Source organism: Dipodomys merriami, unplaced genomic scaffold (assembly GCF_024711535.1).
Source record: "Dipodomys merriami isolate MVZ:Mamm:240054 unplaced genomic scaffold, mDipMer1.0.p SCAF_39, whole genome shotgun sequence".
Lineage (NCBI taxonomy): Eukaryota > Metazoa > Chordata > Mammalia > Rodentia > Heteromyidae > Dipodomys > Dipodomys merriami.
In genome coordinates, this window is record NW_027205492.1 from 13341371 (window position 1) to 13367893 (window position 26523).

Here is a 26523-nt window from a genome sequence, read left to right on the forward strand (position 1 = left end):
TCTTTGTGTCTCTCGGTCTCTCTTAACTATGGACAGAAGCTAGTGCAATGCAGTCCCTGTGAGCCATGCATGCGCTTCTTACTCAAGGCTGCAGCTTCATTGTGAGCCAGGGCTCGTGCTGGCTGTGGAGGACACAGGTGACAAGATTTTCTTGTCCCAGAGCTTGTGGCGTGGGGCACAAATCTCAGGGTGTCGCACAGGTGAATGTGAAGCCGCACCTCAGGCAAGGATGGGAAAGGAGGATGTGTAGCCCTCGGGTCACTTTGCTGACCCATAGCTGCACTGGCCAGGGTGGCTAGATTTCCTTCATGGGTGGTAAGTGCAGCCCTCCAGCCAGAGGGAGGGGGCTGGAGATGTGCTGTGAGCCTTGGGGTACATGGGGAGGGAAGAGGGGGGCTGGGAGTTACCTCCTGGGAGACAGGCTTTGCCTGTGGACTCCTGTGTGGTGTCCTGTCCTGATCAGCTGTAGGTGAATACTGGTCTCAGCTGGTGTGTGTGTGTGTGTGTGTGTGTGTGTGTGTGTGTGTGTGTGTGTGTGTGTGTGTGTCCCTTTCCACAGGGCCATTGTGCTCTGGGTCAGGCCCTGCCTTGCCTACTTTACCTGGGAGCACTGGAGGGAGAGTCTGTCTCCTTTTTGGTGGATGTGGGCAAACCCCAAGGGTGCTGGGGTTTGGTGTAAGGAATCAGACTCTACTGCTACCTTCTCTTAACCCCAAGAACCAATCTCTGGCCACGGGCGCCCCCCTGTGGCCGAGCGCCCTCACTGTGTCCGCCGCGTGGGCTGTGTGTCCACCACAGGGACCAGGCCTCCCCACAGCGCAGCCCGGGGTCAGTCACCTGGCCTCTGCACTGGGCTGCAAGGGACAGCCTACTATTCTCGGGGGAGGTGAGGCTGTGCAGGGCAACCTTGGCGGCCCCTGGTGGTTTTCACAGTGACATTCATGTGAGTGTCTTGCACGCATGTGTGTGTGCACATGGCACACACACGCGTGCACACACACACACCCTGCCTGCATTGCTATGCTCTGGTCACCTCCTGAGACCCAGGAGGCCCCGCCCCGGGCACTGTGGGACGCTGGTGCTGTGGAGACAGCAGAAGGTGACCTTTGCCTCTTCTGTCCCCTCTGCTCTGTCCAGCCTCTGTCCTGACATCAAGGAGAGCAGAGTAGTGCCTCTCTGTGACAGTCCTGTCCCCCTCCTCGCCGGTCCCTGGCCCAGCTCCATGAGAGGGGACAGAGCCCGCACGGCTTTCTACCCAGGGAGGACTGAGCCCCTCCCTGCTCCTCCCTGTGCACATCCAGGGGCATTTTCTTAAGTGACTTGAACCCATCCTCTTAGCATTGGTTGTGAAAGTCAGAGGCCTGTCCTGGAGCCATCGCCAGCGACCTGCACGTCATGTCATGCGAGTCCCAGGGGACTGGACAGTCTGGTCTCCATGTGTCAACAACACTGGAGGCTGGGTTTGAGGAACTCTGATCGCGTGGTACACACACTTGCATGTCCACTGTGTGCATGTGTGTGTCAGTGCACAAGCACACATGTCCATGTGTGCCTGTGTCTGTGTGTCCATGTACACACATGTTTGTGCCTGTGTGTATATATCTGTGTGCATGTGTGCACACCTGTGAGTGTGTACCCACGTTCCTGTGCCTGTGGCAGACCCTCTCTGCGGCTGCTCTGTACTCCCTTCTTCAGCGCTCGGGGAGAACAGGATGCAGTCCTGGCAGGAGGGAGGTCAGCGGCCAGGCAGTGGGAGGGGCGGGTGTGAGCCCCTATCCCACCCTGCCCCACCTCTCCACTCTGCCCCACTTCTCCACCCCTCCCCACCTCTCCCACCCCGCCCCACCTCTCCACTCCGCCCCACCTCTCCACCCCGCCCCACCTTTCCACCCCTCCCCACCTCTCCACCCCTCCCCACCTCTCCCATCCCTCCCCACCTCTCCACCCCGCCCCACCTCTCCACCCCTCCCCACCTCTCCACCCCTCCCCACCTCTCCACCCCTCCCCACCTCTCCCATCCCTCCCCACCTCTCCACCCCTCCCCACCTCTCCCATCCCTCCCCACCTCTCCACCCCTCCCCACCTCTCCCATCCCTCCCCACCTCTCCACCCCTCCCCACCTCTCCACCCCTCCCCACCTCTCCCATCCCTCCCCACCTCTCCCACCCCTCCCACCCCACCCCACTTCTCCCATCCCTCCCCACCTCTCTACCCCTCCCCACCTTTCCCACCCCGCCCCACCTCTCCACCCCGCCCCACCTCTCCACCCCTCCCCACCTCTCCCACCCCGCCCCACCTCTCCCACCCCTCCCCACCTCTCCACCCCGCCCCACCTCTCCCACCCCTCCCCACCTCTCCACCCCCGCCCCACCTCTCCCACCCCTCCCCACCTCTCCCACCCCTCCCCACCTCTCCCATCCCTCCCCACCTCTCCACCCCCGCCCCAACTCTCCACCCCCGCCCCACCTCTCCCACCCCTCCCACCCCACCCCACTTCTCCCATCCCTCCCCACCTCTCTACCCCTCCCCACCTTTCCCACCCCACCCCACCTCTCCACCCCGCCCCACCTCTCCACCCCTCCCCACCTCTCCCACCCCTCCCCACCTCTCCACCCCGCCCCACCTCTGGGTCCCACCCCGTTTCTCAGCAACAGCCTGTTTGGGGGCCGTAGCCACTCAGTGAGTACGATTCTGGGCCGGAGCTGCAGACAGGCCAGGGAGATGGAGGGAGGAGTTCTAGGCCTGCAGGTGCACGCCGACGAGCCCGGCTGCAGCTGACCATGGCTGACCTTCTGCGTCCTTCCGGCCATGGCGGGAGGGGTGGGGTGTGTGTCCTTCTGGCCATGGCGGGAGTGGGGATGGGGTGTGTGTCCTTCCGGCCATGGCGGGAGTGGGGATGGGGTGTGAGCGCATGCATGGCCCCTTCTGAGGTGCAACAGGGCAGCGGGCAGCCCTGGCCGCACGCTCCCTTTGTGCGTAGAACGCATGCACCCTGGCAGTACGGGCCCGCAGGTGCCTTTTCTGCGGGACCTCTTCTCAGTAGTTCACCAAGCAGCCACAGACGTGTGTGTGAGCACGTGGAAGCATGTGTAACCTGTGCTGTGAGCACACGTGCACATGTGTACGCAGCCTCAACAGTCACATGCACACATGTGATTGGCATTGTTCAATGCCCATTGGAGCCCTGTAATTCCCAGGTCACTGAGCACAGCATGGGAGCACTGAATCTAGGGTAGTCGTGCTCTGCTTTCTTTTGGGTAAGGAAAGCCGGCAGGGGCAAGAGGAACGGGCTGAGATGTGCTTTTGGTGCCAGGTGACCTCTGACCTTGCCCCTCAGTGAGCCCCCACATCTGGGATGATCTCAGCCAGGGGTCCACTGTGGCCCAGGACCCATTGCCTTTGACCTCTGACCCAAGAAGGCCTCTTAAAGCTTGTAGGGTTTATTTTGTTTTGTTGTGCCTGTCCTGGGTTGAACTCAGGGCCTGGGCACTGCCCTTGAGCTTTTGTGCTCAAGCCTAGTGCTCTGCCACTTGTGCCACAGCTCCACTTCCAGCTTTGTGGTGGTTCATTAGAGAATAAGAGTCTCATTGACTCTCCTACCTGGTCTGGCTTTGAGCCACAATCCTCAGATCGCAGTCCCCCAAGTAGTTGGGATGACAGGTGTGAGCCACCGGCGCCTGGCTGAGCTTTCAGTTTTTATTTGTAAAAAGATAAACTGATATGAGAAGAGTCTGCATCCAGAACACTTGTCACTACCCCTTCATGGGAAAAGCCACTGGCACTCCTTGCCAAGGCCCCTGGGCTGGCCACGTGGCAGCCAGAGGTCTCTGACCCACCCGGCTGACTTCATCACTGGCCCCAGAGGAGATGCAGGACCGTGCGAGGGGAAGATGGTGAGCAGAGGTGACAAGGTCAGATCCCTTGAGGTCCTGGGGAGGAGGTGGGTCTGGTGAGAGTCATGGGCTTCCGAAGCTCTGCTCTGTCCTGAGCCTGCTGAGGACATGCGGCGGTGGCCTGGTGCTCATGGCCTCCTCTTCCTCACCAGACCCCCACCCCCACCCCAGCAAGTCCACCCCGCATGTGCGGAGTGTAGGCTTTGCCAGACAGATGCCATGGGGCTGGGCTAGTCTTCTCCCCTCCTGATCCATGAGGAAACTTCAGCCTGGCGTTGTTCAGGGCATGAGAACCCCCCTTGGCAGAGGGTGCGGCCATGTGCTCTGGTTTGAGCAAGACGCTTCGGGGAGTGGCAGGCACTGCTGGGAGGTCCCAGGACAGCAGGCCACAGTCCGCACTAGTTTTGGCAAAGAGCAGTGCTGACCCTGAATTAATCCCTCTCCTCCTCCCCCTCCTATTCTTCCTCCTTCCCCTCCTCCCCTTTTGGTCTCCTCCCCCCTCCTCCTCCTCTCCATCCCTGTCTTCCCCCTCTCCCTCCCCCCTCTCCCCTCCCCCTCCTCCTCCTCTCCCCCACTCCTCCTCCACCTCACCCTCCTGTGGGGATGAAGAGTGGCACAGGTAAGGCCTGAGCCTGGCACGCACCCCAGGACCATGCACACTGTGCAGGGCAGGCTGCCGTGCTGTGCTTTGACGTCGGTCTCCAGGGACCGGAGCTCCAGGGCTCGTGCAGGGGACACGTGGCTGCTCCATGCTCTAGGCAGACGGACATCTCAGAAGCTGCCCGGTAACTGGAGTCGCCGTCCTGCCATCCTGTTCCTGGGGGCCGAGCCTTCCTTGAGACAGAGCCCCTTGGATCTCCATCAAGGCACAGACCCTGGGAGCCTGTGGCAACCCAGCCCCAGGCAGAGGGAAGCACCTGGCCCTTCCTTAAGTCCTGCTGGCTTTAGAACCTTCCACAGAGGGCTGACCAGGGGCTGGCTGCTCGTGGCCTGTCCTAGCCCCATTCTGGGCTGGAGATGCCCAAGGAGGTGTGGTCCTCATGGCCTCCACCATGTGAGCGACGGGAGTCTTCCTAGCCCCGGCTTTGCCAGGGCTGCTTGGGGGCTGGTTTGTGGGGGCTGTGAGCTTTGTGGGTGCCGAGGGTCCGGTGGAGGGGGCAGCCCCGTGACTGCATGGCCGGCCCAGCCAGGGTGGGGCCCGCGGCGGCCAGGGCCCGAGCCCACGGCCAGGGCCAGCCCCAGCTCTGCTCCACACGCTCACCGTTCCCCAGCAGCCATCCCAGCCTGTGGTCCAGGTGAGGGCTGGGGTGAGCACTCTGGGCAGCATCCTCAGCCATGTGGCGGAGGGCAGGCCAGCCAGGGGACCAACCACAAGAGTGCAGCAGAGGATGTGGCAGTACGGCGAAGGGGTGACTGCAACAGGGACACCCTCAGAGTCCCCACTGCCGTAACAGTGAGAACACCCCACTGCCGTTACAGTGAGGACACCCCACTACTGTTACAGTGAGGACACCCCACTACTGTTACACTGAGAACACCCCACTGCGGTTACACTGAGAACACCCCACTGCCGTTACAGTGAGAACACCCCACTGCCATTACAGTGAGAACACCCCACTGTCATTACAGTGAGAACACCCCACTGCTGTTACAGTGAGAACACCCCCTCGGTTCCAGTGAGAACACCCCACTGCCGTTACAGTGAGGACACCCCTCAGTTACAGTGAGAACACCCCACTGCCATTACAGTGAGAACACCCCACTGCCGTTACAGTGAGAACACCCCCTTGGTTACAGTGAGAACACCCCACTGCTGTTACAGTGAGAACACCCCCTCGGTTACAGTGAGAACACCCCACTGCGGTTACACTGAGAACACCCCACTACCGTTACAGTGAGAACAGCACACTGCCGTTACAGTGAGAACACCCCACTACCGTTACAGTGAGAACACCCTATTGTGGTTACAGTGAGAACACCCCACTGCCGTTACAGTGAGAACACCCCACTGCCATTACAGTGAGAACACCCCACTGCCGTTACAGTGAGAACACCCCCTCGGTTACAGTGAGAACACCCCACTACTGTTACAGTGAGAACACCCCACTACTGTTACAGTGAGAACACCCCCTCGGTTACAGTGAGAACACCCCACTGCCATTACAGTGAGAACACCCCACTGCGGTTACACTGAGAACACCCCACTACCGTTACAGTGAGAACAGCCCACTGCCATTACAGTGAGAACACCCCACTGCCGTTACAGTGAGAATACCCCCTCTGTTACAGTGAGAACACCCCACTGCCGTTACAGTGAGAACACCCCTCTGTTACAGTGAGAACACCCCACTGCTGTTACAGTGAGGACACCCCCTCTGTTACAGTGAGAACACCCCCTCTGTTACAGTGAGAACACCCCACTGCTGTTACAGTGAGGACACCCCCTCTGTTACAGTGAGAACAGCCCACTGCTGTTACAGTGAGGACACCCCCTCTGTTACAGTGAGAACACCCCCTCTGTTACAGTGAGAACACCCCCTCTGTTAGAGTGAGAACACCCCCTCTGTTACAGTGAGGACACCCCTCAGTTACAGTGAGAACACCCCACTGCTGTTACAGTGAGAACACCCCACTGCCGTTACAGTGAGAACACCCCCTTGGTTACAGTGAGAACACCCCACTGCTGTTACAGTGAGAACACACCCTCAATTACAGTGAGAACACCCCACTGCGGTTACACTTAGAACACCCCACTACCGTTACAGTGAGAACAGCCCACTACCATTACAGTGAGAACACCCTATTGTGGTTACAGTGAGAACACCACACTGCTGTTACAGTGAGGAAACCCCCTCTGTTACAGTGAGAACACACCCTCAATTACAGTGAGAACACCCCACTACTGTTACAGTGAGAACACCCCACTGCTGTTACAGTGAGAACACCCCCTCTGTTACAGTGAGAACACCCCACTGCTGTTACAGTGAGAACACCCCCTCTGTTACAGTGAGAACACCCCACTGCCGTTACAGTGAGAATACCCCACTGCCGTTACAGTGAGAACACCCCCTCTTACAGTGAGGACACCCCCTCGGTTACAGTGAGAACACCCCCTTGGTTACAGTGAGAACACCCCACTGCCGTTACAGTGAGAACACCCCACTGCCGTTACAGTGAGAACACCCCACTGCCGTTACAGTGAGAATACCCCACTGCTGTTACAGTGAGAACACCCCACTACTGTTACAGTGAGAACACCCCCTCGGTTACAGTGAGAACACCCCACTGCCGTTACAGTGAGAACACCCCACTGCGGTTACACTGAGAACACCCCACTACCGTTACAGTGAGAACACCCCACTGCCATTACAGTGAGAACACCCCACTGCCGTTACAGTGAGAATACCCCCTCTGTTACAGTGAGAACACCCCACTGCCGTTACAGTGAGAACACCCCTCTGTTACAGTGAGAACACCCCACTGCTGTTACAGTGAGGACACCCCCTCTGTTACAGTGAGAACACCCCACTGCCGTTACAGTGAGAACACCCCACTGCTGTTACAGTGAGGACACCCCCTCTGTTACAGTGAGAACACCCCCTCTGTTACAGTGAGAACACCCCACTGCCGTTACAGTGAGAACACCCCACTGCCGTTACAGTGAGAACACCCCACTACTGTTACAGTGAGAACACCCTGCTGCGGTTACAGTAAGAACAGCTCAGGGCCTGGCAGCTGTGGGTGTAGTGTCCACACTCACCTGGGACGCAGGTGGAGATGACTCCTGGAGGCATGTGAGCACATGCGTGTGTGGTACCACACCTGGCCCTGAGCGTGTCCTTTGTCAGATGCCCTTGCACGGTGGAAGGGCTGGGAAGGACGCTGCCGGCTGAGGCTCGATCTCTTCACAGACGCAGAGAGTAAGCAATGTGGCTCCGACGGGGGCTCCGGACCCACGCAGAGTGAACCGTCCACCGCCCCGCAGGAGGTGCCAACCTCAGAAGATGCCCAGCCCGGAAGCCCCCAGCTCTCGGGGACGGACCAGGCCTCCCCGGAGGAGCCGCTGTCCCCAGACGCCCATCTGGATGATAAAGGTACTGGCTGGAGACGCTGAGCCACTGAGCTGCACCAGGACCGCCATTGGCCTGGTGGCGTCTGGGTCTCGGCTTGGGGCCGGGTCACCATCCATGGGACGGCCACACAGTGCGACCCCTGCCGGAAGGCTGGGTTTGCTGCTCCCCTTTTCTCTTGGGTCTGCTGATTGTAGTTCCTGGTTTCCTTCAGACGGAGCTGTGTTCCCTGAGATGCGGGGTGGACCAGGGTCATTTCAAGTTTGTTGGGACAGAATCTGGGCCAGCGAGGCCTGGCCTCACGGGCATCCCTGAGTGCGATAATTAAAAATAAGAGTGGTGTGTGCTGAGCACATTCAACACGCAGCACATTCTCCTGTAGCTGCCCCAAGAGTTAAAACTGGCCCGGAAAGGTTAAGCCACTTTCCCACGTCACAGAGCGTACAAGTGGCAGAACTTGGGTTAGAGCTGCCCGGGAGCCAGCTGGAGGTAAGCCTTTGTCTTGCTCTGGAATGCGAATGAATTCTCCAGCCTAGGTCAGGAGTCCTCCTGCAGCCGCCCAGTCGGTCCTGCCCACTGCCTGTGTCCATGCAGCCCTCCCGCGCTGCTCCAGCAGCTGTGGTTATGAGGTGGACAGTGCAGTGGTACCCACGGCCCTGTGCCCAGGCCCTCCCCCTCCTCCCCCCGAGAGGTGGCACTGGGACTCTCGACTGGCTCCCGGACGCTCCGGCATGTCACTCCAGTGCAGGGGCCCCGAACCATGCAGCTGCTTCGTTCATGAGAACACAACAGAATTAAAGATTTGGTTCCCTCAGTGGTCACGTGCAGCCAGTGGCTACTGTGTGGACAGGGAGGAGACTGTCCTATGGGGCAGCACTGAGGCCAGGAGAGAGGTGGCCTCTGGTCCACATTGGTGCCGAGTCAGGAGGGATTTTTCTATCTGGACAGGCCAGGCGTTTATAGAGTTTTCCATCCCAACAAAGAGCATACAATCCACACTGAGACCATTGCCACAGCGCCCTGGGCAGTCGAGCTCTGGACTAGTGAATTGACTTGGGGCTGGAGGGAGACGAGGATGGGAGGATGGTGAGCGTGAGAGGTCAGCAATCAAGGTGGCAAGAAGCAGCTTTTAGGTGAAGCTGACAGGAGTCCATGAACTAGGGACGAGGCACAGGGCAGAGAAGAAAGAAGACTGGCGTGGACATGGGGTCTGGCTGGCTGGCTGGCGGGCTGGGCTGAGTGAGGGAGGATTGACTTTTTGCTGAGCCCTGACTGCAGCTGTTGGAAGAGTACTTGGCCCCCAGGGACGGACCGCGGACAGTGGTGGAGAGTTTGCTGTGGATCTGGGTGTGGCTCCTCCTGCCTGTTGGACCTCCAGGAGTGGAGGTCGTGGTGGTGAAAGGAGCCCAGAGCTCAGGAGGGGCCGAGGCTCCACAGAGATGGGCTGGCTTCGGAAGCCCAAGGACCAGTCCAGGACTGACCGGGGATGGGGGTGGCTGAGGAGGAGCAGCGCCTGAGGCCTGAGTGCTGGGCATTCGCGTTGGGCTGGCACAGGAGCCGGGGCCTGGGGGAGGCAGTGTGGCTGGCCCGGGGAGAGGGCTGGGGAGCAGGTCTGAGGCTGGGCTGCGAGGGTCAGGGCCTTGTGGGGAGGGCCTCCGCGGGCTCGCTTCTGGTGATCGTCTTTGGGGAACTTCATTCTCAGAGGAGCAAGGGGTTATGGATTGATTTTGGGATGGGGGGATGGGATCCAGCAGAAACGGAGGAGTTGATGAGCCAGGCCGAATGGGATGAGCATGTGCCATGCCTCCCCATGTGGAAGAGCCCACCTGGGGCTGGTCTAGGAAAGCCCTACCTGGCCTTCTGGCCCAGCTGGGCACAGTGGCTGACCCAGACCCCGGGAGCCCAGTTCAGAGTCTGTCTGTATGGTTTCTGTGGGAGCCCGGGGCTCAGAAGGCAAAGGTGGCCTGTCCATTCCCATCATTCAGGGCCCAGACTGGTGGCCTAAGAGCAGGCCAGGCTGTGGTGCTTGCTTCTGGCCTCTCTCAATGACAATCATTTCATTTGAGGTGTGTTTCTTTCTTTTTTGAAGGGGGGGGTCCGGTCATGGGGCCTGAACTCTGGGCCTGGGCGCTGTCCCTCAGCTCTTCAGCTCAAGGCTAGCGCTCTACCACTTGAGCCACAGCGCCACTTCGGGCTTTTTTCTTTTTGCTTATGTGGTGCTGAGGAATCGAACCCAGGGCCTCAGGCATGCAAGGCAAGCGCTCTACCACTGAGCCACCTTCCCAGCCCTGAGGCGCATTTCTTAAGCACACACTTGTAATCCCAGTACTCCGGTGGTAGTGGCAGGATCGCAAGTTTTAGGCCAGCCTGAACTTCATCATAAGACCCCATCTAAACAAAACCAGCAACCCCCAAATCAAAACCAGCGTGGTTCTCAGCCTGGGCTCTCGGTCCATGCAGGGGCACCGTGAAGACGCTGGGTCGTCACACCTGGTAGTTGGAGGCCAGGTTGCTGGGATGGTGGGCGGCACAGTGCTTCGTGGAGAGGACCCGCGCTCAGACGGCCAGGTTGAGGAGACGTGCCGCCACGCTCTCCCCTCCCCCCAGGGCCGGGCACACCAGGGTCCTTCTGTGGGGTGGGGGTGGGCAGTTTGGCAGGCCCTGTGCCTGTGAGGAAACGGAGGCCCAGAGAGGCAGAGGGCAAAGCCACTTGCCTGGGAGCGGGCAGGCAGGCGCCGCAGGCTGGCCATTCCTGCGACTCCATTCCCACAACTTGGGGAGTGTGCTGGGTGGTGCCAGGTCTCCCTGAGGACAGGGCTCGCCTACCCAGCAGCTATTGGGTGCGAAGCCACATGACCCTCCCACTTGGAAGCAGCCAGGCAGGAAGTCCCAGACCCATTCGCACAGAAGCAAGAAGCGTGTGAGCTCAATCCATCAAAGCAGGCTGCGGGTGCAAGCGCCCCTCTGTGGCCTTTAGAATAGTAGCGTGTCTCATACATTTCCGTTAGGATAGTAGATGTGTGGGTGTCTGGAGAGGGTTCTAGAAGAACCCATGCAGGACGAGTTCACGGCCGCTGTTCCTTGCTCACTGCCTGGGGGATCCAGAGCTGTGTCCCTGTACTTCTCAGAGTTTCCTCACTGGGTGTTAGCAGTCTCTCGGGCGTGAGTTTGATGTAGCAAAGGGCTTGGCAGAGTGCTTGGAACTCTAATGTGGAGGAGAGAGCCCATGGGACGCCTGGGCCGGCGTCTGCATCTTAGGTTTTGCTGGGCGCTCTGAGGGCAGAGGCAGCAGCCCAGCCTGGCCTGCCTGAACTTTCAGCACCGTGGACAGCGCAGTTCAAGCGCTGCTCCCAGGAGCCAGGCTGACCTGTCCACCTGTGCCCAGCCTTGCAGAGCCAGGGGAGGGAGCTGGCTTCTTCCTCCCCAGGCACTGTGTGTGCCTGATCCTGCCTCCTGTGGCCCCCTCCCCAGGGACACTGAGAGGACACTAGAAGGGGACACTGAGGCTGGAGTGTGAGGGGCAGTCTCTAGAGAGACACCCTTCACAGGGAGGCTCAGCCGGTTTATGACCCGCAGAGAACCTGGGAAGTGTCCCTTCTGCTGACCTCGGTTTCTCCTGCAGGTGAGGTATGTGGCCGGAAGGGTGGAGAGTGCTCCTGAAGCGGGGAGTGGAAGCGGCACCCTGCAGGAAGGGACCTTAGGGGGGACAGTCCCAAAGTTCGTCCACCTTGTCCCATTGTCCCTGATGGTTCCCTGCAGAACTTAAGGGGTAAAAAAACGTGGTGGTGGCTTTACCCTTTCTCCAGGTCCTCGCAAAGGAAGCTGGGCCAGGGACTGGGCAATGGTGGGGCCTGGCTGGGTAGAGAACAGAGTGACAGGAGAGAGCAGACAAAGCAGCCGGTGCTCAAGGAGATGGAGAGGCTGAGCATGCAGCGGAGAGAGGGGCCCGGGCTGGGCTGGAGAGAGAGGGGCCCGGGCTGGGCTGGAGAGAGAGGGGCCCGGGCTGGGCTGGAGAGAGAGGGGCCCAGGCTGGGCTGGAGAGAGAGGGGCCCGGGCTGGGCTGGAGAGAGAGGGGGCTGGGCTGGAGAGAGGGGCCCGGGCTGGGCTGGAGAGAGAGGGGCCCGGGCTGGGCTGGAGAGAGAGGGGCCCGGGCTGGGCTGGAGAGAGGGGCCCGGGCTGGGCTGGAGAGAGGGGCCCGGGCTGGGCTGGAGAGAGAGGGGCCTGGGCTGGGCTGGAGAGAGAGGGGCCCGGGCTGGGCTGGAGAGAGGGGCCCGGGCTGGGCTGGAGAGAGAGGGGCCCGGGGCTCTGGGTAGCTGAGCCCCTGGAAGTCCCATCTCCTGCCTCACCTCCTCACTGGAGGCCAGCAAGCCAGGGTCACTAGCACATGGTCACAGGAAATGGCGGCACAGAGAGGTTTGGTCATTTAAACAAGGTCACAGAGAAAGCGCAGAGGCAACTTAAGCCTGCTGTGGTGGCCGCTGCTCTCCAGGCGGCACGGACTGTGTGTGGACAATCATCCTTTCCCCTAATTCCCACCACCACGGGACACAGCCATGGCCAGCTGTCCGCAGCCGTCCCTAGCAGCCGTCCCGCCGCCGCCAGCCTCCGGCCTCGCCCCTCACTCCCGAGGTCACGGGAACGTTTTTGAATGCCCTGTTTTGCTTTTGGACCAGCCAAGATGCCATCTGCGTCCAGTGAGGAAGAAACTGAGCCTGGCAGCCTCCTGCCCACCGCTGACCAGCTCTCCCAAGCCTTAGTGGGCACGGACTCCCAGGACTGTCCCCTCAGACCCCTGGAAAGATCCTCGGGACCGCTCCCCAGCCCCCCACTGCTGCCCACCCCACTGCCCAAGGGAAGCTGCAAACTCACAAAAAGTGTCACAGGTAAGTGCACGCTGGGTTTCCACTCCTCCTCCAGCCTGCTCTCAGCGGGAGGGGCTCAGGGGTCAGGGCACGGCCCCCCCCCACGTGGTTCACTGATAGGGGATTAAAGGGAGGGTTGTAGCGCCAGGATTCCCCGCTGAGGGGCTACAGGCTGGGGGCTTCCCTTCCTTTTCTAGCTCTGCCATTCTGTGAAGAGTTGCTTCTGCATGTGACCGCTAGATGGCAGCAGAGAAGTAGAAAACCTCCTGCCCGGGTTTCCCCTCCCTCACCTGGGAAAGGGCTGCGGAGGCTATAGGTGTCCTGGTCCGTTCAAGCTGCTATGACAGAGCAACAGGAGGCTCACAGTCTTGGCTCAGGAGGTTGCAAGTCCCAGATCCAGGCAGTGCCCACAGGCCTGCTGCCCGGAAGTGGCCCACGTCATGGTTTAAGGGCCGATTTCTCGTCACATTAGACAAGGGGGGTCCAACGGGAGCTTCCTCATCCCTGCCATCCTGCCCCTCCCTTCCTCAGGGCCCAGACGCCCCGCGGCGTGTCAGCCGCCGGGCCCTGGGGACAGGAGGGCGCCCTCTCTCGGTGGAAGGCTCCCCCTGCAGCCTCCGCCAACCGCACAACCCTCAGTCCACTCTGAGCCTGTCTCCTCTTCTTAGAAAAGGGAATGGGGGGCACACGGGTGCAGGACCGCGTGTCCAGCGTGCAGCCAGGGGCGCTCCTGGGACGTCCCCCGGTGACGGTTTGTTTCTCTGGGCGTCGTGACCCAGTGGCGGGAGTGCTGCACGCACACGGCGTTGCCTCCATTTCCTGGATATAAAACTGGTCCAGTGGCGCTTCCTCCTAGGTGAGGGGCGGAGGGTGCTGGTGTGGGAGGGGGTGCTGCCGTGAAGCACTAGATGTGGTCCTGTCAGGAGCAGGGGACGTCCCCTCGGGGAAACGCAAGGCCAGGGCACCACGCGGCAGGGATTCCTGATCCCCTAGCACATCTTGCTTGGTGCCACCTCACACCCTGTCCCTGGGGGAGGGGCGGGAGGGGAAGCCCGAAGAAATGAAGTGGGGAGGGCGGGGTGCTGGTGGCAGTGTGTGTGTGCATCCCACACAAAGCGCAGCCCCTCCTCACAGACACAACAGGGACAGAGCTCCCCCGCCACCCCCCCTCCCCCGCCAATGGAGGGAGGGGACAGGGCTGTCCTGACCGCTGCTCCCAGGAGCCTGGCCGGCCCTGCATCTCCACCTGTGTCGGCGCCTGGCCGTGGGTGTGGTGTGGGTGTGGCGTGGGCGTTCTGTTCTTTGCTCGTTGGTTCCTGCCCCGCCTCAAGGCCTCGGTCCCCGCAGGACACACAAAGCATGATGCATAATGCACGAAGCGTGACACGTGACGCACGCCCTCTCTCCCTCCTCCCGCACCCAGGCCAGGCTGCACTCTTCCAAGGCTCCAGCTTGAAGAGCACCGAGCCGCCCCTCCGGGGGCAGCTCTCCACCCCCACGGGGTCCCCACACCTCACCACCGTCCACCGGCCGCTGCCCCCCAGCCGCATCATCGAGGAGCTGCACCGGGCGCTGGCCACGAAGCACCGGCAGGACAGGTGAGGCTCGGCCCCCACAGGAGCCCCGGCGCCGCCCCCAGGACTGTGCCTGCATGCCCACCCCGGATGCCGGGCCTGTGCCTGCGTGCCCACCCCAGATGCCGGGCCTGTGCCTGCGTGCCCACCCCGGATGCCGGGCCTGTGCCTGCGTGCCCACCCCGGATGCCGGGCCTGTGCCTGCGTGTCCACCCCGGATGCCGGGCCTGTGCCTGCGTGCCCACCCCAGGTGCCCCCTGGATGGCCCCCAGGGCCCAAGATGTGTGTAGCACCCCAAAGCCAGGGGGCGAAGGCCACTCTTCCCCCACAGCTCGGGGACGCTGAGGGCTGGGTGCGGGTGCCGGGTGGAAGGAGGCCGGTGCGATCACTTCTAGCTCGGGAAAGGAAGCGGGGTTATTGGAGGCAGCCGGCACAGAGCCCAGGTGTGGTCGGGCAGAGCACAGAACAGGCAGACACGCTTCCCAGCTCCCGAATGTGCCCATTCTGCACCCTGCTGGACCACCTGTGGCCCCGTTCCCCACATGCATGTTCTGTGCTCTCCACCACACGGCAGTCTACACAGCCGTGCGTCCTGGGCTCACAGCCCTGCGGTCTTCCTGGGGTCTTGCGCTCTGCTCCGGACCTGAAATCAAATCCCAGAAGCCAGGCACCACCGTAGCCACACCCCTTATTAGGCCCTAGTCAATGCAGGTGGTGTGATGCCACCCGCGCGGTCTGTCTGGTTTAGTTTCCAGGGCCGGGAGAGCAAGGGGTCTCCGAAGAAGCGGGTGGAAGTCCGCCTGTCGAGAGCGTCCAGCATGGAGCGGGGCAAGGAGAGGGAGGAGGCGTGGAGCTGTGAGGGCGCCAAGGAGTCGGAGGAGAACAAGGAGAACTTGCTCTTGAACTCTGAGCTCAAGGACGACTTGCTCCTGTACCAGGATGAAGAGGTGCTGAATGACTCCATCATCTCTGGTGAGGAAGCAGGCGGTGGGGAGGGTCCACGGCCACAGGTGCCACCCAAGGGGGCATGGGGCACAGACCGTGCGTGGACTGGCGTTCTCCACTGGCCACAGGGCCGTGTGTGGACTGGCGTTCTCCGCTGGCCACGGGGCTGTGTGTGGACTGGAGTTCTCGGCTGACCACAGGGCCATGTGTGGACTGGCGTTCTCCGCTGGCCACAGGGCCATGTGTGGACTGGCGTTCTCCGCTGGCCACAGGGCTGTGTGTGGACTGGCGTTCTCCGCTGGCCACAGGGCCGTGCGTGGCTGGCGTTCTCGGCTGACCACAGGGCCGTGTGTGGACTGGCGTTCTCCGCTGGCCACGGGGCTGTGTGTGTTCTCCGCTGGCCACAGGGCTGTGTGTGTTCTCCGCTGGCCACAGGGCTGTGTGTGGACTGGCGTTCTCCGCTGGCCACGGGGCTGTGTGTGGACTGGAGTTCTCGGCTGACCACAGGCCTGTGTGTGGACTGGCGTTCTCGGCTGGCCACAGGGCTGTGTGTGAACTGACGTTCTCCGCTGGCCACAGGGCTGTGTGTGGACTGGCATTCTCCGCTGGCCACGGGGCTGTGTGTGGACTGGCGTTCTCCGCTGGCCACAGGGCTGTGTGTGGACTGGCGTTCTCCGCTGGCCACAGGGCCGTGTGTGGACTGGCGTTCTCCGCTGGCCACAGGGCTGTGTGTGGACTGGCGTTCTCCGCTGGCCACGGGGCTGTGTGTGTTCTCCGCTGGCCACAGGGCTGTGTGTGGACTGGCGTTCTCCGCTGGCCACGGGGCTGTGTGTGGACTGGCATTCTCCGCTGGCCACAGGGCTGTGTGTGTTCTCCGCTGGCCACAGGGCTGTGTGCGTTCTCCGCTGGCCACGGGGCTGTGTGTGTTCTCCGCTGGCCACAGGGCTGTGTGTGGACTGGCGTTCTTGGCTGGCCACAGGGCTGTGTGTGGACTGGCATTCTCCGCTGGCCACGGGGCTGTGTGTGGACTGGTGTTCTCCGCTGGCCACGGGGCTGTGTGTGGACTGGCGTTCTCCGCTGGCCACTGGCTGGGGAGGAGCTGCAGCCCCAGGTGCCACTCTTCAGGACCTTGCACGAAGGGCTGAGGGTGCTGCTCGCCCAGTGCAGACAGAGCGTGGCCTCAGGTCCCAGCATGCCGCGGGAGGCTGGTGGTCATTAAAGCGGAAGGGCTCTGGGCAAGGCTTATCTTTGAAGATGAGGCTTTCCAGAGATGAGCCCAGAAGAACAGTAGGGTAATGGGTATTTATTAAGGTCTCTCAATGTTTTTCTATGCAATGGATGAGTGTTTACTGAGCCTTTCTTATGCACCGCACAGCTGTAAATGCACAGGGTTGTGATAGTGTACAGTAGTGGGTGTTTCTTGAACACTGTGCTGTTAACAGGTGTATGTGGTATCGTGCAGTGCAGTCTATTGACAGGTGTTTTGGATGGTTGTGAACAGCTAACAGGCTATGTGGAGAGCGCTGAGTGCAGTGGCAGGTGTGTGAGGAGAGTGCCGCAGGTTACACACCTGGAGGTCTCTCGACATCCCTTCCCCAGGCCCTACTGCCTGTCTGGCACTATGCTGAGCCCCACGGATCAGCCATGATCAGGGAACACTTGTTCTCTCCTCTCCCGTGGTGAATGGAACAACCACCACAGCAAACAATATACACCGAAAGCACACACATGTGCATCAGAACACATTCCAGTCCTAGCCCAAGAGCTGCATCAGACAGCCAAGGCCACACACAACGTCACGTGCGTGACTCTGGGAGTGATGTGGAGCGGAGGCATTCCAAGGAGGCAGCCGAGAGAATTCAGAGCTGAGGGAACAGTGGTGTAGACTGGACAGTGCTGGGTTTGCTCCCAAGGCAGAAAGGAAGGTTCTAGAGCAGAATGGGTGAGCAGAAGGGAGGAAGAGGAGGTCTCAAGGGAGGAGAGATGTGGGAAGCGGGTTTTGTCTCCTGCGGTGCCCCACAAGGAACTCCTCATTGGTAAGGAAGCCAGGGAGGGGCCTGTGAACAGGTGTCAGCAAGGTCTTTGTTGCTGCGTTTAAAGTCCTCATTTTTGGTCCCCACTCTTCAGGAGGGGTATGGGTAAGGATGTCCTTAATCCACCCTTTTTGTTATTGGGGTAAAACTGACATACAGAATTGTACATCGCAGTGTTACCACCCTTAAGATAGCACGTCCGACACGCACCCGAACTTCCCCCTGCTCCTGGGTCCTCGCTCCCCATCACCCAGAGCACTTTCTAGAACTCAGGTACATGGAATCAGTATGTACTCTTAAACGTTTTTTATTGTTACTATAAAAGTGATGTACAGAGGGGTTACAGTTATGTAAGTCAGGTGAGAAACCATTTCTTTGTGGACCGTGTCCCGAGTATACCTCCTGTCTGTCTTCCTCGCTCATCACCACTTTGGAGGATGGCCGGGTGGGCTGCTTGGTCGGGGTGTGGACGGGCCTCCATTCATGACCCCCGGGTGGTTTTCAGCTGTTGCCAACACAGCATGGGCCGTGTTTGTAAACAGGCTTTGTGGGGACACCTGCTCCCTCCTCTGGTTGATCAGTAGTAGCAGAACGGCCAGGCTGCACCTGGGCGTGGATGCATTTAGAAGGGGACGCGCTGTCTCCACAGTGGCCCTGCCTGCCTGTCCCCTCTCGGGTGCCTCACCACGTGGTCACTCCACAGGGCTTCCTTCGCCCACCCTAGAAGCCGGTGGCCATGGCTGTCCAAGACGGTTCTCAGCTTCATTTCTGTAATGATTAATAATGTTGAACATTTTCCCCTCGCAGGCTTATGGCTCCTGTGTCCCTTGTTTGGCAAAAATGTCTATTTAAAATGTTTTCCCAGTTTTCAAGATGAGGTTGTTTGTTACATTGCAAGAAGTTTCTTCTATGTTTTAAATACATTTGCCATACAAGCCCTTCATCTGATACCTGCTCCGAGAGCACTTCCTCCCTGTTGGGGGACGGCTGTGTGAGTACAGCAGCCGTTTGTTCTGAGGAAACCATCTTGCCGTCCGCTCAGCTATGGCGCGTGCTCGTGGCTGGGCCCAGTGTCACAAAGGTGCGCGCTTGCGTTTTCATCCAGAGCTTTACACTTCCAGGTTTTACATTTGTGTCTATGAGTTGTTTTTGGTCAGTTATGTACAGTATATGTTGTGAGCCAAGGCCCAGTGCCGTTCATTGAAAAGATAAAAATACTTTTTTCCACTGAACTACTTGTGTCAGAAATTAGTGATCCACACATGTGTGGTCCAGTCCCTAAACTTCTCTTTCTTGTCATTGATCCATTGCTTGTCTCTTAAGCAGCACCATGCTGTCTGAATGACTGTGGCTTTATTATATGTTCTGACACCAAACGTATTAGTTCTTCAATTTTGTTTTCAAATGTTCTGACTAATAGGTCCTTCGCACGTGCATATCCATTTTATAGTTAATCTGTTCCTGTATGCACACATATACATGTATACAACACACATGCATGTGTACAACACATACACTTACACATACACATGTGTGCAGCACACACTCACATGTATATACATGTATGCAATACATACTGTCCACTCTCGTGCACACCTGCCCTTCCACATGCAACACACACATGCACAAACATATACACATACACACACTGTACACACACTGGTTAGAATTTCAACTGAATCTACAGATGAATTTTGGGGGAGAATTGGAATGTGAATAATATTTGGTATTCTGCCTGATGAGTATTTCATTTGTTAAAAACGCCCTCACAAATGTTTTGTCTTTGTCAGTACATAACTATTTCTTGTCAGAAACCTGCTTCAGTGTTTCCTGTTTGGGGATCTATGTAGCTGGTATTTTTACTTGTTTATGGGTAGCTGGTATTTTTACTTGTTTATGGCTATGCCATAAACAAGTAAAAATACCAGCTACATAGATATTTTGGTATATTGGAAGAGCAGCTGACTCTTGCCAGGAAGAAGATATTCTGCAGCCTTGCTGACCTCCTGATTCTCCAGCAGTGCTGTTGTAGATCCACTGCATGTCCTGCACAGATGACTGTGTTACTTGTGTATGAACATTTTCCTCCTTCCTTTCCACGCTGGAACTCTCTCGTCCCTTCCTTACTCCTCTAGCCTCCTGGCGCTGGCCAGGTCTTCATGGGTGACACTTCCCAGAACTGGGGAGGTTGAAATCTTTGTCTTGCTCCTGCTCTTAGGGGAGGCTCTTCCTTCAGCAACAGTCCACGGCCTTTCAAAGACCTGTGCCTGGTTCAGGAAGTTTCCTTCTTTTCACATTTGACAAGAGTTGTTGGTGTTAGCCTTTCCCCCCCTTTTTGATCTTATCAGTAATGAATATTGGATTTTGTGAGTGCTTTCCCTTTTATTGAAGTACTGGTGTGGCTTTTCTTTCTTTTTAAAAAGTACTTTAGTAATTCGTTGACTTACATGCATGGATTGCTTTATGAATGATAAAGTAATCTTGCTTTTATGAGATAATATCTGCTTGATAGTAACTTAATACAATCTATCTAAATAATTGGAGTCTCTTTGCTACTCTTTAAAAGATTTTTACATCAGTATTCTTGATTTTTGTCTTTAGTGTTATGTTCCTGAATGTATTTTCTTGTCTGATTTCGAAGCGACTTCTGGCTTTACAGGGTTTTTAAAGTATCCCATTATTTCAATTTTCTGATATTTTTGTATAATACTTTTATCATTCTTTAAATGTTTTGTAAAATTCATTGTGAGTGAGTTTTAGTAGATTGTAGTTTTTCAAGGAATTTGTCCATTTTGACTAAATTACCAAATTTATTGGCATAAAGTGGTTTGGAATATTCCCTTATATCCTTTTAATATCTATAATTACATGATGCCGATGTCACCTTCCCTCCCTCCCTCCCTCAGTCTCTCCCTCTACCTTCTGCCCTCCTCTTTCTTTATCAATCTGTCTAGAGTTTTATCAGTTTTATTATTAGAACTCACTCTAGGTTTCAGTTATTTTTTTTGCTTCCTGGTCTGATCTTGTTTTTTCTCTCTCCTATTTGTGGTTTACTTTGTTACTGCTTTCCTAGCTTCTTAAAATGGACTTTGATGCCATTGGAGACATTGCTTCTTTTTTAATACAGACATTCAATGCTATAAAATTCCCCTGTAACATTATGACATATTTCCATTTGCTTCAAAATGCTTGGTAGTTTCGCTTTTGATTTCTTCTAGGAACTATGGGTTTTGATGACATTTCTTGTTTAGTTTCCAAGTACTGGGTATTTTTCTGGAGATCCTTTTGGCTATTGACTTCCAATTTTCAGAACATGTTTTATGTGAATTGAGCCCTTTGCAGTTGAGGGAAGCATGTTTCCTGGCCCAGAATAGGATCCGTCGTGGTACAAATGAGGAGTGCACTTGAGCCTCTGGCCTCGGTCAGAGGGTACCGCTGTGCTCTGTCCCCACGGATTCCTGCTCACCTCTTCTATGAATTCTTGAGAGAATTCATGGCCATCCCTGGCGGCAACCATAGATGTATGTATTGTTTCCTTGCACCCATTTTTCACTAAGTTTGCCCCTCTTGAGGCTCTTACTCCCCCTTCCTGGTGAAGTAGCATCTGCCATCTTGCCATGGGATGATTCTGACCCTTCCGGTCCCTAATAAGGTTCTTTGCTGTGAAGTCTCAGCACATCTCTGCAGCTTTCAGTGATTGGTATGAGAATGTACCTCTTTACTGTTCTTCTACATGTGCCTTTATATTTAGCATGCAAGCTTGGCAGGCACCATGTTGTCCTGTCTTGCTTTTTTTTTTTTTTGGTCCGGTCGTGGGGCCTGAACTCTGGGCCTGGGCGCTGTCCCTCAGCCCTTCAGCTCAAGGCTAGCGCTCTACCACTTGAGCCACAGCGCCACTTCCGGCTTTTTTCTTTTAGCTTATGTGGTGCTGAGGAATCGAACCCAGGGCCTCAGGCATGCAAGGCAAGCGCTCTACCACTGAGCCACCTTCCCAGCCCCCCTGTCTTGCTTTTTCATCCATTCTGCAGATGGTTGGCTTTAATTAGGGCATCCTAACTATTTACATGCATCTGATTGATTTAGTTAGGCTTAAGTCTGCCATCTGGTTGCTTATGTTCATTTCTTCCACCTGATTCTTTTTTTTCTTTTCCTGTCTTTTCGGTTGGGCATACTTTGTTACTGCATTTTACCTCCTCTGTTGCCTTTTGAACGATACCATTTTGGTAGTTTTAGTGGTGGGTCTCTAGAGTTTAGAGTATACCTCTATTTCCTTACTGTCTACATTCGCTAATCATGCCGTGTCACAGGCTAATAGCCTTACTTCATTTCCATTGTGGACATCCATCCGATTCATGCGCTTGGAATGTCCTACCATGTGGCTGCTGTTATTGACGAAGTCCCTTCTCCTTGAAGAGAGTTAAATCATAATATAGACCACATGTTCACATGCCATGCGCTGCCCAGCGGTGCCCAGCTCATCTCTCCTCTGTTCAGATTCAGCTTCCGCCTGCCATCCCTGTCCTTCTGCCTGAAGGACGTTATATAGGAATGATTGATTGATTGATTTTGCTTTCATCTTGAAGGATATTCAGCCACGCATGGTGTTCTGAGTTGTCTGGGTTTTCTTCATTGGTGTGAGAAAATCCCCACCATCTCCTTCCTTGCACTGTGTCTGGAGTCCCCTCTGCTTTCTGTCCACACAGAATGTCTGTCTGCCTGTCTCTGGATGCTGTTGAACTTTCTCTCACCACCTCTGATTTGACAATGATAACCTACAGACCATTCTCCTGGCCAGGCTAGAAGCTAGTTCATAGAGCTTTTCTTTGCTTCCTTGTAGCTGTGGTAAGTTTTGATTGGAGGACACACGTTGTGAATTCATTTCTAGGTCTTTGGATACTTTTCTCTTCCTATAAATACCCTTGAGTTTTATTCTGGGAAGCAGTTACTTGGAAGTAGTCTAAATAAGTACAGTCTGGCTTGCTATTCACTTTTCTTAGATAGAACTAGAGTAGTGTTCACTCCAGTGCTAAAATTATTTCCCCTCGATGAGGCGGGACCATCTGTGTGCGCCGCTCAGCATCTTGGGGCTGGTGGTACGGCCCAGCTCGGCCGTGGCGCGGGCCCCGGGCCTGTGCTCCCCGAGCCCCGCTCAGCCGTGGCGTGGGCCCCCGGGCCTGCGCTCCCCGAGCCCAGCTCGGCCGTGGCGCGGGCCCCGGGCCTGTGCTCCCCGAGCCCAGCTCGGCCGTGGTGTGGGCCCCCGGGCCTGTGCTCCCCATGGGGCCCAGCTCGGCCGTGGCGCGGGCCCCGGGCCTGCGCTCCCCATGGGGCCCAGCTCGACCATGGCATGGGCCCCCGGGCCTGCGCTCCCCGAGCCCAGCTCGGCCGTGGCGTGGGCCCCCGGGCCTGCGCTCCCCATGGGGCCCAGCTCGACCATGGCATGGGCCCCCAGGCCTGCGCTCCCCATGGAGCACTGCGAGCTGCTCCTCCACCGGGTGGTGATGGGTGGGCGACTCGGGGCTCTCTCTGCCGACCTTTGGGCCTTCTCTGTCCTTCCCAGTCCCACGGTCTCCGTGGTCTCTCAGCTTCATTCCCTCAACCCAGGGAGTTTTTCAGGATCTTTCTGGGGTCCTCTCCACGAGCCATAGGCCAGCTGCTCTCCGAGGTGTCAGCCGGGGCTGTTCTCTGGCCTAGTCCTCTGACTCCCGTTTCCAGAGTTCTTTCTGCTTGCTGTTTGCATCTTGAAAACTATTGTTTCATGTATTCTGACTTGGAGTTTGTTTGAAGAGAGAAAGACGTTGAGTCCATGCTTCTCCATCTTGGACTGAGATGGTGCTGGAGGCCGAGAGCCCTTCGGCATGGGGCTTGCTCCTGGGGTCCCACGCTGTGATTCTGCATATGGCAGAATGAACATCCAGGGTCAGTGAGCTCACCCTGCCAGCTCCTCTGCATTGAGTGAACAGGCTTTGAGCTCAGGTAGTGCCCTGTGAGGGCAGGTGCAGCGCTTACCATGCAGACGTGTGTCACAGGTGTGTGACACACGTGGTCACAGGTGTGTGCCGCTGGGAATTTGGCCACTGCTCATTTCCAGTATTCCTTCCTTACCTTCTGTGCTCTCCTGTGATTTTTTTTTAATACTGTGGACTAAACCCAGGTCCTCAAGTGTGCCAGACACATGCTCTGCTACTCAAGCCCACCCCAGCCCTTTGGGTGGTTTTTCACGCAGGATCTCGCTCACTTTCAGACTGGCCTCGCTCATGATCGTCCTGCCTCTACCTATCAAACAGCCATGCTTGGCTGCACTCCCATTTTCAACTGATAACAAATATCCAGGTCAAACAAATGTACAGTCATTTAACGAAGTGCTCTTCCATTGTTCGTTTGGGTTGGTTTTTGTTTCTTTCATAACCACGACTAGAATAGCATCCTTTTATGTGTTCTTTACGTTCCCATCACACTAGTTTAATCTCTCCTTGAAGAGGGATTTCTGAATCAAAGGACAGGAAGAGCAATAAAGCCTATTTGGGAATATTAGGGGGTGGGGCCTCGTTTCCAGCCCACAGACAGGAAGTCTCAACGTTTGCTTCCTGCTCAGTGTTAGGACACTCTGGGGATGCATGCTTCCTCAGATTAATTTAGTCAACTTGGATAAAAAGATATCCCTCCAATCCATTGTAAGCTAGTTTTCCGGAAGTGTCCTTTGATGATTTCTAAGTAGCAAATTTTGGTAATCTGTGGCTATCTTGGTGAAGGACTTCCTGTGAAGACAGCCCAGAGGTTCCTCCTGCAGCCCTACTCTGTGTCCTGGCTGTGGCCCTGGAGGCTGGGTTAATAGCATATGAGAATCCTTTGTGTCTATACAGAATATTCCTCATTCACACCTAGAAATCTCCCAACAAAAAGCTCTTTTTCTCAGTTCAGAATGAGTGTGATTGGCAGTGTGTAACGACAATCCTCAGACATTTGCGGTAGGTTTAAGCACTTGCTTAATCGTACGCTGAAAGATGAAACCACACTCAGTATAGTTCATGCTTGAGCACACGAGGCTTCTCAGAAAATGCCATTCTCTCCCTCTGCCATATGCTAGCCCCTCCCGCTCATCCTGCTTTGGATTTTGCTCTCCTGTTCTTTTCAGGTGATAGTGAACCTTGAACCCAGGGCCTTGTGCTTGCTGGGCAGATGCCCTAGCATCTAGAGCCATACCTCCAGCCCCTTTTTTCATTGGTTAAGTTCTGAGGAAGGTCTTACTCCATGCCTGGTCTAACAGCTCCTCTGTGTCAGTAGCGAGAATAGGCTTATGCCTTGGTGCTTCCCTCGGGGCTGGGATAGCAGGTGCACACCACCACACACACCCAGCCACTGGTTGAGATGGAGTCTCTCACACTTCTTTATGCCTGACCAGGCCTTGAACCAAGATCCCCCAGTCCTTGCTGTCCAAGTAGTTTGAATTACAGGCTCAAGCCACCTCACCTGGCTCCATTTCCACTCTTAGTAAATTAATTCCACTGCCCAAGAGCCTTCCCATGCTCTCATTTCAATCCACTGATTTGGGGGCCATGAAAAGTCCAAAATCAAACCCCGGCCCTCAGACCCAGAGCTGTCCAGGTCTCCTGCCCACCCAGTGGTGTTCCCTGAGGAGCTCGTTCCTGGGCTGGCCAGGCAGCTGTTTTTCATTTCAAAATAACACCAATAAGCCATTCCATGGCCTCCCACCTTCCAGACACACGGGTTTCTTGTTTAGCCCAGAAGTCTAAAGAGGACCCAGGTCTGTGCCTCTCCAGGGTGCAGGGAGAGCGACTGTGCAGGCGAGCAGAGCGGGAAGATGTCAGTTGAAGGAAGAAGCGAAGCCAGCGGCATGAGGGCAGTGGAGGCTCTGACCCCGCCACCCTGGGCCTCAAGGAGGGGGCCGGCCATGCGGGAGGAGGTGGGCTACGCTGGGACCGGGAGGACAGAGCACAGAGCACCAGTGTTATTTCATACCATCAGTAAACCCTGGGGCAACGGGGCAGCAGGATTGGCTCAGGTAACCGGCCGTCCGGCCAGCCGCTGAGGGCATGGCCCGGCATGGCGGGTTTTGTCCCCCACTCCCCTCCCTCCTCTCTCCTGCCCGTGGCTGTGCTGACCCGTCTCCTCTTCCCCGGGGTCTCTCAGGAACGCTGCCGAGGAAGTGCAAGAAGGAGCTGCTGGCCGTGAAGCTGAGGAACCGGCCCAGCAAACAGGAGCTGGAGGAGCGGAACATCTTCCCGCGGAGGACGGACGAGGAGAGGCAGGAGATTCGGCAGCAGATCGAAATGAAGCTCTCCAAGTAAGTGGGCGCTCCGCTGATCCAGCTGATCCAGCCCGTGTCAGGCTGGGCACCGGCCTCGCCCGGCCGTGCCAGACACCAGTTGCAGCTGTGCCAGGCCGTGTGGTTGGCGCTTCTCTGGGTCCCTCCAGCCCCAAGCTGGACCAGAGCTCCCAGAAGCTGCTCTTGATGCCAGTGTTGGCTCAGACTTCCGTGGTGGGAACCAAGCTGCTCCCCAGCCCCAAAATGTGTATTTCCCATGATGATCCAAACTGTCTCAGACATTAGGAATGCCCCCTGGGCCCGATCACTCTCCCCACAGACTCTGCTCTGCAGGTGCCAGAATCCATGCTGAAGAAGTAAGGGTCGCAGGTGGCCAAGGCCACACTGGCCCGGGCTCAGGCCAGGGGTGGTCCCCCTTAACCTGCATCATGGTTAATGGCTCCAGCAGTGCGTGGTCCTGTTAAGTTTTTCAGGAAAAACTTGACACCCCCTCCCTCCCTTCTCACTCACTCTCTCTTTCTCTCTTTCTCTCTTTCTCCTCCTCCTCTTATTCTCCTCCTCTTCTTGTTCTTCTCTTTCCTTCTCCTCCTTCTTCTTTTCTCTCTGTCTCTCCATCTCTCTCTGTTCCCCCCCTACACACACACACACACACACACACACACACACACACACACACACACACACACACACACACACACACACACACACACACACACACACACACACACACACACACACACACACACACACACACACACACACATTCTGGGGCAGGATATGTACCAAGTCATCTAGAGCCACGAGTGAGTGCTAGTACCTCCTGTGGGTCCTTTGAGGGTCACAGCAGGGAGGCCCGAGGTCT

The 26523-nt window shown here is 56.9% G+C and overlaps 1 protein-coding gene across 5 annotated transcripts in view; it reads left to right on the forward strand.

Annotated features, from left to right (window-relative positions):
• The window catches only part of Phactr3 (phosphatase and actin regulator 3), a 123922-nt gene that overhangs the window by 75827 nt on the left and 21572 nt on the right, over positions 1 to 26523 (forward strand). For all 5 annotated transcript variants that reach the window (XM_069990092.1, XM_069990096.1, XM_069990095.1 and 2 more), the window contains exons 4-8: positions 7805 to 7987; positions 12637 to 12846; positions 14249 to 14423; positions 15148 to 15371; positions 25526 to 25679. In XM_069990092.1, the coding sequence (XP_069846193.1) occupies positions 7805 to 7987; positions 12637 to 12846; positions 14249 to 14423; positions 15148 to 15371; positions 25526 to 25679 (946 nt within the window). The remainder of the gene's footprint in view (positions 1 to 7804; positions 7988 to 12636; positions 12847 to 14248; positions 14424 to 15147; positions 15372 to 25525; positions 25680 to 26523) is intronic.